Source organism: Dermacentor albipictus, chromosome 6, assembly GCF_038994185.2.
Source record: "Dermacentor albipictus isolate Rhodes 1998 colony chromosome 6, USDA_Dalb.pri_finalv2, whole genome shotgun sequence".
Lineage (NCBI taxonomy): Eukaryota > Metazoa > Arthropoda > Arachnida > Ixodida > Ixodidae > Dermacentor > Dermacentor albipictus.
In genome coordinates, this window is record NC_091826.1 from 65,220,178 (window position 1) to 65,235,903 (window position 15,726).

Consider the following 15,726-nt stretch of genomic DNA (forward strand, 5'->3'; position numbering starts at 1 on the left):
GGTGGGGTCACTTGGGATTAATACGTAAAATTCATTGTGGATTCAAATTATGGGTTGTGTTGTTACAAATTTCACATTACAGTCAACCCCACTTATAACAATATTCAAGTACCATGAAAATTCTATTGTTATAACCGATAATTGTTATACCTGGGTTGCATTGAAAAATCAAAATAGGGGGATGGCAGAGCTGATGTGAGAAAACTATAATGGTGGGGAGGCCAGTGCCCATCCCAACCACCTTTCTCCATCCAGCTGCTAATTGTGTTCACTAGTTTAATTGCTTCCTGGGCTCTCCGATCGCGTCTAACAAGCTGTGGCTTTCGGCGTTAAAGAATGGCGCTGCTATAACAACTGCAAAGAGCGGTCAAGGGTGGCGAGCGATATGTGAGCACCACTGAGGCATCGCTTTGGTGTGCCCAAAAGGGGCCTTCTAAATATGTGAGAAGGTTGCCGCGGCAGCCTGTCAGCTTGAGGAATCCAAAAGAAATGCTGAGGCGAGATCACCACAAGTACCTCACCACATAGTTCTCACTGGCTTGCACGAGAAAACCCGATGTCTGTCAGCCTTGTTTGCTTTATAGAAGCTCGCCGACATCCTTCTCCTAGGCATCCAGGTGCTCCACGTAGTGCAGCGGGAGGTTCCTCACGAAAACGACGCCCCGGAGTGACTGAATCATCTGCAGGGCCTCCTGTGAGGACAATTTTGAGGCGGCCTGCCCTACTACATCATCGCTACTGTCGTGTACCGTTGCTATTCTATGCAAGCACGTTCGCGACGATGGCCTCATTGGTTAGAAGCACTTAGTTTCCAAATTGATAGTTGTGCGTTTTCTTTTCGCCGGCAACACCATGCATTGCCGGTGATCAGCAGGTGAATCAGCTATCTTTCATTTCGGTGGCGAGTCAAACGAGGCTGAGAAACCATGTGGCCAGGAATGATTTCAACGCAACCAACAAAGACGAATGCGAGCGATTAAGCTGTTTGCAGAACTGCGCTGAATGAGGAGCTAGTGAGCAACATGTGAGCAATTTGGGAGCGGTGCAGTTGGCGCGGTCTATTCGTGTTTCGGAGGGTGGCATGGCATAGAACTATGGGCACAGCCCATTCATGTTTGGCGCAGGCAGTAAAAGGGGGACAGGAGAGAGGTGCACGGAGAAGGCTGGAAAATGAGAGCGCGGCGGCTGTTGAAGCAGTGGGCCATCTTGCAGCGGGTCGAGTTTCTCGTTTTCTTTTTTTATTTTCAAGGATTTTGCATTTCACTACCTTTCGGCTCGGACACCCAGCAGCCAGACTTCATCGTTATAACCGATAATGGGACATTGTACTAAGTGGATTATTTCACCATGGAACACGTACAAAAGTTGACGGGGCAGCAGCTTTTTCACGTGGGTTCAACTGTACACGCAGAACCGGCACAGCATGGTGCATGAAATTAGGAACACTGAGCGCCCATTTAATCTTAGCTTTTTAATGTCCCCATTCTCTATAACTGTGGCTGACATTTTGTCAGAATTATTATTGCTTGCGGCACTTGTCTACGAACATGCATTCCACCTTTCATTCACTTGCATAAACGGCTGTGTGACGTTCCATTTAAGACATGCCCTGTCTTCAATACTACCCGAGGGTCAGGAAAAATGGGCACAACAAAATTCGCTGCTAAGTAGCTGTAGTAATCTGGACATACTGCGTGGCATAAATGCCCTGAATACACTTGTGTCAATATGCAGAAATTTTGTGTTCTGTTCTTAAATTTTGTCATTTTGATTGTGCATTATTTTGTAGCCATGTCAGATGTACACTTCTGTCTTTCAGTGTGTGAAAGCTTGTAATGTCAAAATGCTTAACATCTGAACAAGACTATGCTCATGTCTGGGCTTTATTGACCATGCTGAACTGTACCAGCCGAAACACTGGGTAAAGTGTTGTATATCCATGCTGTCAGCAAAGTGTGCCAACGTCGAGTGGTGAAACCAAATGTGTCCGGCCACATGTACCTGAAACTGCTATGAACAAACTAAGATTGCTTTGTTTGCCATGTTGCCACTGTGTAAACACTTTAGCAGGCCTTTTTCTGTGACTTGAACGGACAAGGGAGAAGCAAAAAAAAAAATCAGCTCACAACCTAGATTTGAGTGTTTACTCAAATCTAGGTTGGGCTGCTTAGTTATAAACTGAAACCAAAAATTCAAAGGTCAGCAAAGGGAAGGGTGGCGCTGATTCAGTGATAGTAAACCTGTTGTGGATAATAATTATCATTGTATAAAACATATCATCAACAATTACATACCAATCATAAGATAGATCGTTAATAGCATTAAAGTTGCCAGTCATCTATAATGGATGGCTGCACTGACAATGTTTTCATATTGTTATTTCTGCGCATCTGAATTTTGATTCTAAGCTCCCAGATGGTCACACAATGTTTTGAGAATTTGCTTCCGTGTAGATATCTAGTTTGCCGCCTGTCTTATTATCTTCCTTGGGTGTCCACTTGGCATAGCATCTCCGTTGGCCTTCCCTAAAGGGCCCCTCACCAGGCCACATGGAAAATTTCGGTTATATGCTGGAAGTTATTACGTGCCCTCTAGAGAGCATTCTACCACAAGAGTTTTTCAAACTGGTTCATTAATAGCCGAGATAAAAATATTTCAGAGCTGGTAACCCATGATTTCGGAGGAGAGCGTCACCGCCAACAAATAAGTCTCTCCACTTGCCCTGTCTAGTCTCCTCAAGTGAAATTCCTTCCCTGCATTCTCCCATGTTGGAGCCCAAGGATCCCGTGACGTATATGTCACAGGTTCTGCCTCCTCTTCTTTTTTTTCCCTTCCTTGCTGTGTGGCACGCTTCCACTGACGGGGTCATACGCAAGCTGTTGTCTTCGTCTCGTTACGCGTAGCGCACGATTATGCACATTGTTCATGAGAACACTTGGCTAGTGGTATAAGTCAGTGCTACACAAACACTGAGGCAGACAAATAGATCACAGAGCATGATTGCATGCTGGAGCACGGTAGAAAGTGACAGTTTTCTTGTCTGCGCGTGCCAGTGAACAATGTGGGAACAAGGAGACGAAACAGAAGTACATCTTTCTTGCTACGGTATGAAGTAAAACAAAAACATGCAGACATTCGGTTTGTGTTTATTGTTTCTCTAAGTTATAATTTGTCTACTGAAGCAACAGATTACACAAATAACAGATGTTGCCTTCAATATTTCTTGAAGTCGCGTGTCACTGTGAACGACGTCACAGCACATACACGTACGTAGGAGCACCTGTGCATATATGTCACCCCTCCAGCTAGGAGCATCGCGCCTGCAAGAAGGGCAAAAGCCATTTGGTTTCAAATTTCAGCTCTTTCTGCTGTGCGTAGTGATGTAATACTTAGAAGGCACGAGCGTTGATGCGCATTGTATGCACTGTGCTTGTCAGCTCAAAATGTCCTGATCTGGTGAGGGGCCCTTTAAGTGGACTGTTAATTTGTGACTAACTCTCCAATTAGCCATATCGAACCCTTCCAGCGCACTCTCTGAATTGCATTCTTAAATCAAGGTCACCCCACTAGCTTTGTGTTGGGGCTTTTCCGAAGAACTACATTGGCCCAGATTCGAGTAAACGCAGTAAGTGTGGGAATTTAGACGAGTGTCCCATTCGCAGTGGCAGTAAGCATAGTGCACAGGACAGGGATATGATGCCGTTTCTGCATTTCCTTTTCTCTTCTTTTGTTCTTGTCTTGTGCACGGTGCTTTGTCTTGCCACAAGCCATCTGTCTCACTTGTACAAAGGCCAATGTGTCACATGACTGGTATGCATGTAATCACTGGTTAAATTTAATATCAAGCTACTAAAGTCTGCATGATGTGTATTATGTAAACCCCTTTTTCCTGGTAAGTAGAAAAAATGTTGGACTGGTGCAAGTTTTAACACTATTACCGCCCTATTGGGCTATAGCATGAATTATGGGTGTAGTGCAAATGTTTTGCCCACGCATAATGGGTTTAGCCGTGCTTGCAGCATGAACATAGGCACAAGTTGCGCCTTGTATACCGCCGTGCCTTCAGGCCTCATGCAGGCATGCAAACCAGACTTGTATAGCTTTCCTCGCAGCCACATGGTTGGCTGTTTGACACTGTGACCTTTTGATGAATGATTTCGTTTTTTTCGTGTTGTAAGATCTTTTGCGATAGTTGTTGACAGGAGAAAATTTCATAGCTGTGTCTTGGAACGTAATAGTTTTTTTTTCTGTGTGTGACTGTCAAGCTAAAAATAGCCAGTGATTTACACATGCTTTACTTACCTACACTTTGACCATCTTGTTGATCTTATACATTGCTAGTAAAACAAGTGGAAATGTTTAGCCAATCATGTCACTACTCAACTGAGTACCCACCTACCCAAAGTAGCATATGTATGAAAAATGCTGAAATGTGCATGTTTAAATATACACTATTAATAGTCATGATCTTAAAATTTATTTTCATTGACTAGCACCAGCGTGTGCATGGCATTAGCTAAGGCAGCGGATATTCAATATTGATAAGGACAGCAGACATCAGGGCGGTTGATAGCGAACGTGATATCACTACGTATTTACTACCATCATAAAATAGTTACAGGGTTTCACTAAATGCAGGATTGCCATGCAGCTTGTGCCTGAAGCCAGTCAAGCAGTGCAATGCTATACCAGGTATCTTATATTAGAGTTTTTTTTAAAACACTTTTTAGAAATCACCTGTGACATATACGGCGTGTACCACTGTACTCCAGCTGGATTACTCAAAGAGGCAGACATTACTAGCACCAGAAATCAAAGTATATATGCGACTAACTAACAAAGTGTGACTAATTAACTTTTAACCTAATTACTTTAGGGCACATATAAAAATTTACGGATTGAAGCCAGTGCATTCTCAAGGTGTGTCCACTTAGAACAGATTTTTAAACTAGCACCAGTTTTGATATAAGTCAGACTGGCGGTAAAAATGCACTGTAATGCACAGTTCAAGCTTTCTTACATTACACCGTCTCATGCGTAAAGGTACAAAAATAACTGAAATGCCAGTGTACTATGTTGCCCATTTTGAGAATACATATTCAGAACTAGTGTTGCACTGACAACTCATTCTAAGTGGATATGTTCTAAGTGCATATGCCTTGTGAACCCATCAGCTACAATTTTTTTCTCAGAAGCCTGCCTTTGCTACAATTTGCAAATTGCAGTACATGCCATGAAGCAATTAGTTTGAAACCTTATTAGCAAACTATTGAGAGTTCATTATGCATTTCAGTTTCTCATAGAAATACTGTCCACCTCGTGTAATACAGCAAAATTTTACTACTTCACGCTAGTAATTTTACAAAAATTCTGTTACCTCTAAAAAAAATTTCCCTGTATATGGTTTGCACACACTACAGGAGTTTGCAATTCTGACTTCCAGGTTTTGTGCCAAGGTTGCAGAAACACCAGATTCTTTGCAGACCACAAGCCACTTGTGGGGGCCCAGCAACACTTTTTGTGAAAGCTTTGGAATGTGCCTAGTGTTAAAGCGCAATTTTTCAGCCATCTTATCTAACAAAATATTTTTGAATACGCCTTGCATTATTGAAGTTATCTTGCAGTAGGGGGGGGGGGGATATGGTGCAGCTGCCGTGCCCTCTTGGCCCTGTGCTTCCATTTCAATATTTCTTTTATTTTTAAAGCTGCGGCCACACAAAACAACACCTGCCATGCTCTGCTCATTACAACGCAAGGTTTTCGTATCAGCACAACCTCCAGATTGTGTGGTGCTGCCCTTTGTGGCTTCAGCCCATTTTGGAGGCAATACTATAAGGGCATTGGTATCGTTCTCTGGCACCAGATGACGCCATCTGCCAGTTTTTTGGTGAAAAAAAGCAGGCAAGATAATGTTACGACCGGATCCATTACAGGCATTGGTAGCGGTACAAGGTAGATGCAGAAGTTTTGAAGAAGATGAAAAAGTTAAGGAGCTGCATGGAAGAATACTAGAATGAAATGCATGTATTTCAGTTTCTCATACGAATACTGTCCACATCATGTAATGCAGCAAAATTGTATTACTTTATACTAGTAATTTTACAAACATTCTGTTAACTGTAAAAAAAATTCCGTGTATATGGTTTGCCCAATTAACTCAAGCAGGCTAGGGACTATTTGTCATTGCCTTGTTTCAATGAGGTGCCAATAAGTCATCATCATTACTATAGTCTATTTTTTCACTATTTTATATACATATTATATAATCTGCAAAGAATTTAGTGTTTCTGCAACTTTTGCACAAAACCTGGAAGTCAGAATGGCAACCTTCTGTATATATATGTGTGCGTGTGCGTGTGTGTTCGCGTGCTTTTTTTTTTGCTTTTACTAAAGGCACTGATGGGTTGTTACGTCTAGAGAAATCACTCAACATGCTTTACGAAGAGCAAGTATAAAAGAATTCTTTGCAGACATGTGCCAATCCAAGCAACTTGTAAATCAAAGACAGCGAAGCTGTATAAGAAAGTTCTCACATCCTTTGCAAGCTACAGAGGTCTTTTTCACCACTGCCCAAAATCTACCCAAGACTTTGCAAATGCTTATCTGAGCTTAGTACTTCTGTAGTCTCCGTTATATGCAAGACATGTTCCTGCATGCCATGCTGGCTGTGGCAATTATAGCTTTGGGCTATGCGTTTTGGTGGACTGGTAGGTCTGTGCTGCTGGCTGTTCTTTGTTTGACATTTGACAATGACCACAACGCTGCATGCTGCCGTCAGCTCTAACCACCGCCGCACAAGATCTGTTGTGGAGTCCCCTCCACAGCTTCGCTATCAAAGAAACAGTATGGTAACAGATGCTGATTAGAAAAGTTTATTTAAATTGACCTTAGCCAAAAGGCAACAGACACAATACCCGCAAAATGCTTGCCGGTTCGTACCCTTCCGACCTGCAAAGTAGGTACGGTGCAATGAAAATTGCAAATTACTGGCTAAGATAAGATGCCCAGTGAAATTGTCTGTTCGAGTGAGGTATGCGCAAGGTGAATTTTATTCTGTAGCTCTCATTAATTTCATTTCAAGGCAAAATCATGGCTCTGATGCAGGTTGTGTTGCTGGCGGTTCTATGATTGACATTTGATGCCACCACCACTGTCGTACTAAAATCATTGCAGAACTTCTCTTCACAACTTTGCTGTAAAATAAAGTGCTGTGGTCTTTGAAAAGTTAACGAAAGGCAAGCAGCCCTTTAAGTGAATGTCGGAGCTGACCTGCATCAAGCAGCTTGTATGTTGGTGAATTTTTATTACTTTCTTTGCACGAAATAAGCTGTGTGTACTATTGGACTGTTTTCTAAACTGTGACACTTATATGCGAACTTGAAAATATGAATTTCATAGCAGATTCAGTGCTCTGATGCAGGTTGCATTGCTGGTGGTTCTACTATTGACATTTGACGCCGCCACCACTGTCGTACTAAAATTGTTGCAGAACTTCTCTTAACAACTTCGCTGTAAAATAAGGTGCCGCGGTCTTTCATATGTTAAAGGAAAGGGAAGCAAGGTGAATGATGGAGCCAACCTGCATAAAGTGACTCGGATATCAATGACAACATTGTTTATCAACTAAGCGAGTGCGCTTCTTGGATTGAAAAAGTGTTGCAGGGCCCTTTCAAGCTTTTGACACCAACAGTAAATTTTGTTGTGCTTACAGGGACACTCAAAGAAAGTACTGATTTAAGCCATATTGCTGGACTGTAATTCTGGAAGATTAAATCTACGACTTGTACCAAGAGTATCTTGGCACATCCACTGCTTGTTTTCATCCATTGGCCATGGGTTTAGTATGTGATCAACTGCTATGCACAGTACTGTTTTGCATTCTCTAGGGGTGGGATCATAATAGTCAGTTCCTGTTATCGCTGCCATCACCTAGAACTAAACAAATTTGGGGTTGTTTGTGCACTAAAGAGCCAATGTTTTTTTTCAGGACAGAGAGAATTGTCATAGAGGAATGTGATAGTCTAGCCTTGTATGCTACTCCTCAGTGTCCATAACATAATTGTGCTGGCATGTTAACAATGCGTGCTTTTGAATTTGTTTTCTTGAATATTGTGGTATTAGAGGAAGTGATGCAGTCTGCACAGAGATTGAGCATTTTTGGATGTAAGGAAAGGTTGTGTGCTATCTGAGCATGTCTAGCATCTTTTCTCATTTCATATCACGTAAATTGAGGACTTGATTCTTTGAACTGAATTTGTTTCCATTTTGTGCATCCCTGGTACTCGTTATTTGTCATTACTGTGGTCCTGCATGGTGTACCTAGATTCACTCTCTTTATTTTACTGTTTGAGAAGATACTTTCATGTGCATTATTTTACAGACTGTTTTGTTCTTTGTTGTTAGGTAAGAGCTGCGCTTCTTTTACTGTGTTTGCAGCAAGCATCATATTCTTCATTCCAGCCTCTATTGTACAGCTTTGTAGTGGCACTAGAAATAAGCTTTTCTAGTGATATTTGCATACCATCCATTGTACGGTCAATTAATGCATTTCGCTGAATCTGTAGTTGTAGATTACTAGTTGGTGTGCGCTTGCTATCAAACTAATAGTGTGAATGTGTACTAATGCACTGCATTTGATTAGTAGCATCCAGGTAGCAGCTGATAAAGGACCTAGGTGCGGGATATCTATGCATCCTTTGGTATGTGGCCAAAAGAAGGCAAGTGCCTGTGCATTCTAAATAAAGTTCATGTTACAATGCTTCGAAGTCTGGGTTAATGTCAATACCATATCTTTAGCCTCTCTGTATACTGGATAATGTCATAGAAACCTTGTTTTTTTACATCAGAACAAATATCACTATTTGGCTTTTAATTTAGAAAGAAGCATGTGAAGGGGTGATATTTTAGTGCATAATTAAAAGATTTACAGTGGTTGTGCACTAAACATGAGTAAAAATTGTTTTTACCCTTCGGGGAAACATCACATTGCCCTGCCATTGTTACTCCCCTTACGCAAAAGAAGATAAAAAGAAGGGCCAGAACTTCTAAGGCATGACTGGCAAAAGCAGTGTGGCGGGATTAATTTGGTCAAACAGATAGCATTTTGAAAACAAAGACAGATTAGTGGTATGGCTCGTTCAAGAATAGCTGAGAACATGCAGCATATACTCTGGATAAAATTTTGAATACATGGCTGGAATAATGTAAAACTTGGTATGCAGACATCGACTATGTAAGACAACATCTCCAATGCAGAAGACTGCTCCTCATTCAAGGTACAAGACTTCGTCCCTCTTCAGCCCTTTCTTTTGCAAGCATGTACTTCACAGAAGCATCATGTCCCTTCCATCACTTGCACTGCTGACATTCCGACACTGCCCTCTAGCCTCTGCAGTCATGTGAAAACTTGTAAAAGAAGCGTCTGTCTCTACCTCCTGCCCACACTTTGGGTATCAATACAACACACTGCCAGTCTAATGGGCGATTTGCAGCCTTGACCATAAGACGACTGTTTGTACTCTTTGACCCAACACGGACTCCACCTATACTCCATAATGGACACTAAGAACTGCCGCCCATGTATATAGTCTCGAAGTCTCTCTTTCCTCTATTCGAACAGCTTTTGTATCCATTTAAACCGCGCTGCATGCAAGGGGGGGCTGCCCTGTGGTTACGTGACTGTAGCCTCCAGCCAGCACTAGTGATAAGGCAACGACTCCCGAGTATGTTGCGCAAGTTTAGGAACATACTAGTGTGCCCATCCCAAGTGGTAGCGTCCAAGTACCGCTTCTGGGCACCAGCAGCACTATGGCAAGCAAACTTCAATAAATTGCAGCTGTGGCAGTTTTCTTTCAGCATGTAACATGGTAGTCTTGCTGTATCAATAAATGAGAAGTTATTAAAACATAAGCACTTCAACTAGGAAGCAAAATTACAGCAAATGTCAAATATGCCTCAAATGTCATCATCATCATCACCAGCCTGGTTACGCCCACTGCAGGGCAAAGGCCTCTCCCATACTTCTCCAACTACCCCGGTCATGTACTAATTGTGGCCATGTCATCCCTGCAAACTTCTTAATCTCATCCGCCCACCTAACTTTCTGCTGACCCCTGCTATGCCTCCCTTCCCTTGGAATCCAGTACGTAACCATTTATCACCGATTTATCAGATGTCATTAACTCGCGTTTGTTCCCTCACCTAATCTGCTCTTTTCTTACCCCTTAACGTTACATCCATCATTATTCCTCCTCAAATGTATTTATTGATAAATACGCAGAAAGGACTGCAAATTTGGCACATTACGATTGTGCCCTGGTCTCAATGGTACGTTTCCGTTTTCTTTGCTAAGTTAAGCCTAATTTCAAGAAATTTACTTTCGCAGTCATGAGCACAATTTAGGCTTAATCACATTCAAGATAAGACAAAGCTTCAATAAGCTGGCATAGCTATGGAATCACTTGAAGGCACATTTTAAGAAATTTTCATAGACAGTAACAGACTTCCTCTAGGTAATACCATTACAAGAAACTCTAAGGCTAAGGTACCCCGAAACCTATCGATGCAGTTCAGAATCACCTACTGCCATAAAAAATTGTATAAATCTGTTTATCCACTCAAGAACTGCACACCCCTAACCTTTATGGCTTCTTCGCTGCGTGACGGTACATGTGGTTTGTAAGGTGGTCCTTTCGTGAATAGGACGTGCCACGGTGTATGCAGGAAAAGGGACGTTCTCCTGTGTGAGAGCGCACATGCCGCTTCAGTGTGGAACTGTCAGTGAATGCGTCTGGGCACAGATGGCACTGGTAGGGGCGCACACCTGCGTGTGAGCGCAGGTGTGACTTCATTTGCTTCTTGTACTCAGTCACGTAGGTGCACAGCCGGCAAGAATGCAGTTTGCGTTGTGTGGACACGAGCGACTGGTATTGCTCCGGGGACCCCAACATGAAGGAACCTGCAAAGCCACACCAATTACGGAAAAGTGGTGCAAACAATGTTTCACAGATTCTATGAAACCAGAGTGCTATAGCTGGCAGTCAAAAAGGGTTGCCACACTTGTACACAAAATATGCGATGGACCTTCGAACTACCCGAACCAAATTACTGTTGTGGCAATTGTGCATTGATGCATTACATGTCTCACACAAGTTCTACATACCTCTATCTCTCCATATACTTAAATAACTATCCTGAATACATACAAACTCCTACTGCCAATACACAGAGCATGGAATCACCATGCAATTTTGATAAGAAGCCTTGATAGTCAAATTACTTTTTATACGTATAATTTATTTATGTACTCACCTACCAAACCATTAAATGCTTTTTTTTTTCTTCAAATAGAAAGATTAACGCAACAAACGCATGAATTGATGCTAGAACACGTCACATATGTGAAATAAAATATGAATATGAATGAAAATTAATAAAAAAACATGAAATACATATCAAAGTAAGAAAGAAAAAAGAATAAACAGAATGTACAGAGGTCAAAATGGCACATTTGCTGGTGGTGAAAAATAAAACCACATTTCTGTGCATTAAACAAAGCATTTCTATTCATGCATTGTAACCATTTTTCATGATGATCTTTCCACCAGTTCAGAAAAAGCAAAATGAAACTAGAGAGTACTGAAGGTGACTTAATAACAGATCCACAAATTTTTGAACATCTCTCTTAAGACAGGCATCATTCCACATACTATATAACATTATTTGCTAGTATACTGCAGTGCTCCTTTTTTATTTCTAGAGCACAGCTTTTAGGTGCCTGCCCCTGCGGCAAACGTCGACAGTGGTGGCGTAAACGAGCGAATGTGGAGTGGGATATGAACAAGCAGGTGCGGCCCCTTCAGTGACATGCGTGCGGGAAACTCGTGTCATGCAGACCCACTCAACCGCTTGATGCATACTTGTAACAAGTCTCAGCCAGACCGCTCATTTCGTATTATTGTCTGCTTGTGCCAGCAACTGCTTGCGCTTGTTTGGTTTGTTGGGTTTGGTCAAGTTGGCACCTGTTTCTATGGTTATGGTTTGCAATTGTTTTGTAATCTGATTGCATGCACGAGGGGAATTGTGTAGTACTTTCTGGAAGCCACACGACACCAGTGATTACACCAGTACCTTTGACAAGTCATGTAGCATAAAAGCTGACGCACTTGACCCGCAGATCAGATTTGCGACGGTCACTGACTCCGTTACATGCCTCTCTTAAATTCTTTGCCTCAATATATTGTGAAATGAAAACACGTATGCAGCTGTGCTCAAATTTCTCATTAGGAGTTATCGTAATTGTCGGTGAATTTTTTTATCTGATGATTACTTATCAATTATTGCAATGAAAACTTTCTTTATGATTTCAGTACAATGATGGGGCAGCAGGCGAATTTGCCATTAGACTTGTTCCAGACCAGAGCAGCATATGTGGCAATCCATAAACAGTCACATCACAATCACAATTGTAAATCAATCATAGATCAAAGAAAGCCAACAACTGGATGCTTTCCGAGAACAAGCTGGTTAGATGGATTCCTTGCGAAGTCCAAACAATATAACTTCTTGTGTTTTGTAGGAGGCGTGGATGCATCTATAACAAAACGGAGGTCACTGTCAAAGCCAGCATAAACACTAACACACCCAGACAAACTTTTTCCTCTGCTTCGGCAAACATATTTATGTTAGCAGCACGATGCTGCACTTCTATTTTATGACCTAATATATCTACTACAAACGATTATCCACTGGCTCATGCCAAACCAACTTCATAAGACTAGAATAGCTTTTCTGGTACTAAAATAACTTCTCTACACCCTACGTCTTCATCACATTCTTTCAAACTAATGTCCCGATGGTTCTGCTACCACTCACTCAGTGCTTCGAAAGTGTAGTGGCGAGTACTGGTGAATGCTTTTTTAAGCTGACCGAATGTGCCATCTGTTAGATCCATCTTTCAAACCTTAGGAGAAAAATGGCTCTTGCACATGAACAAGCTGTTTTCACCTAACTAGCAGCCAGAACATCAATGCTCATCAATATGACTGTCATGTAGATTTATTTCTATTACAACTTCTCATATTATCTAATTCGTCAAAAAAAAGAACAAATGCAGCCTGTAGCATTGGGATGCAGGAGACTACACATGTACCTACCTCTCCTCCCCCTTTTAAATCTTTGTGTTAGTATGCCAGCCACTGTTACAGACTGGTTGCTGTTCTCTGTCTGCTAAACAAAGGATCGCTGATTATAAGTGAAATATGTTTTTGAAACAATGCGGAAACAAAATGGGCAATGCAAGTTTTGTTTTCTGTTTTACAATGGAAGCATTCGTGACAAACAAACATTCCACGAGATTGCAAGTTGCATAGGATGAAAGTGGTAAAATTGCATGCATTGCCATTAGGTCCAAAGCATTTAATTAACCGATTAACTTAAGCTTAGCTTTAAGTAACTTCCAGCAAGTGCAATGGATCTCAATAGTATTTTTCTTTTTTCCACTACAACCAGCTAAACAGCAACCATTTATTTCACATTTTTAGAAAGCAAGTCATACAGCAGTTATCCATTTTTGGAAATATTGTTTATGGCAAGGCTTCAAAGATGTTGAAAGATTATTCATGCAGCTTTTTTTAGTGACAATCATAGATTTAGCGATTAAACCAATCCTTTGTCCCTGATAGCTGTCTTACCTGCACGTGTCAGCAAATGCATAGTACTTAATTACAGTGAAAGAAATATTCTTGCTGTAAACGTATACATCCACATTTGAATATTTCATGTTCGCTTTGACATTACATACTTATTACTTGTATTTGATTTGTATACGAAACAGCTAATATTTGCACACCTCTAATAAAGATGCTGCTAACTTCTTAAATTTCACAATTGATGGTATGGTTATGCTGATGAACTTGTGTGAGCATATTTTATTTTCGAGTTGATTCTTCTGGATGAACGGAAGCACATTCTGTCAAATAGCCAGCTATAAGACCATGCAGGACATCATTAAAGTGTGTTAAGTGCTACATGTGATTGCACGAGGACTGACGGTACAGCAGTATACAAGGCACAGTGGCATACAAGGCATAGTCAGAGTCTATGTTCACATTGCAAACATGGCTACTCCCATTACATGTTGACAAAACACAGACGGTACACATATACCTGAGACCGTAGCCAAACACAGCTGTAGAATGACAGAGTGAATCTACAGGGTCGCTTAGGAGAAACATCTCCATAGCATTAAAGCCTATATAACTTTAACATTTATTCTACACCAATGAAAACAGGAGCTTTACAAGACATGTTATACAAATACCCATTGAAAAAATATGGCTAGTATTCAGAAATGGGTTCGAAATGTAGGCCCTAAGCAGGTACTGCAATGATATCACGTGTCACCCCGAACAATGGCCGGCTCATTTACTGGGCGTTCCTGCAAAGACTTTTATGAATCTTCAGAAATCACCTGTGGCAGATAGCACAATTCTAATCCTTGAGCTGGACAGCTCATACAGGTGGACATTATTTGCGCGAGAAATCAAAAGGCATAATCGGCTAAATAACACAACTTTTCTGAGTTTTGAACTAATTTTTGAAGTTTTGAAGGGTGCTCCCGTTTACGGCTCTGCCCGAACGCCCCAGCCTGCGTCCGCCTGCGTTTACCCAAATACCGGACACACTAAACCTCTCTATTAGCTGCTTTTAATAAGAATAGTTTTATGTGCTTTACTTCATATGCTTGATTTCATATTTTAAAAAATGATAACGCAGCAAAGATCAGACGTTGATGGCGCTGCGAGCGCATGCGACCTAACTGTGGCTTACGTTTGGGGCCGCTAACATATAACGTGTTTCTGCTTGCATACGCTAACACAAACGCACCCAAGCGCTAGGGGCCCCAATGCCTTGCATCTACTAAACTAAAACTCTCTGTTATTTTCTGAATTTTGCAAAAAAATACCATGACAGCCAAGCTACTCTTATGCTTCAATGCATAAAATGGCGTTTTATTAAAAAAGTAAGTGGAACGACAGTGCATTTTTCACCGCAAGTTTGATGACATGTATCTCAAATATGGTGACACCCCCACAATTCTTGTTAAGTAGATATGCTTTGCAGTCTGACCGACTACAGTTTGTAAAGTGCAACATGTGCCATAAAGTAACTGGTTAAACACTTAATCAGTGAAATTTTGTTAATTAGTCATCACGAATTTCGATCGCTCATGCAAGTAATGTCCAGCTCTTTGAGTAGACGAGCTCAAGGACAAGAATTTTGCTACTGTCTGCAAAAAGCGATTTTAAAAAATTGCTCATATTCTTCACAGAAACACCTGGTATATAGTTTGAAAATGAGTGCATGTGGCAAGGACATGCACAGTGCAACAAAAAGTTAATACACAAACATTTTCTTCACTTCTGCCACGTCCCCAGCTGGCTGGAGAGAGTGTGTGCGCATGTGAATGAATACATGCATAAATTAAAATAAATAATACGTGAAGCAAAGGAAGACAATATAGAATGCAGAACATTACATTTCTGTTATGTGCACCGTGCTTACTTCTACTGTAAATGACAAACTTGTCCAAGTTCTCACCCTTACTACACTTACTTGCATTTGAGCCAACATACTTCTCTTTAAAAATTTCTAAATACAAAGCTCGCTGCATGAAACAGATTTGAGAATGTGGTGTAATGAGCAAATAGCGCACGCTGCCCACAC

General features: G+C 41.3%; 1 protein-coding gene across 4 annotated transcripts in view; it reads right to left on the reverse strand.

The window, feature by feature from the left end:
* Positions 1 to 15,726, reverse strand: part of LOC135912314 (zinc finger protein 596-like) — an 83,933-nt gene that overhangs the window by 6,544 nt on the left and 61,663 nt on the right. For 3 of the 4 annotated variants that reach the window (XM_065444714.1, XM_070540738.1, XM_065444716.2), the window contains one exon: positions 10,591 to 10,957. In XM_065444714.1, coding sequence (XP_065300786.1) covers positions 10,641 to 10,957 — 317 coding nt within the window. In that variant the 3' untranslated portion in view covers positions 10,591 to 10,640. Of the gene's footprint in view, positions 1 to 10,590; positions 10,958 to 15,726 lie in introns of those variants that run through there. The other variant, XM_070540739.1, reaches the window with a different exon arrangement.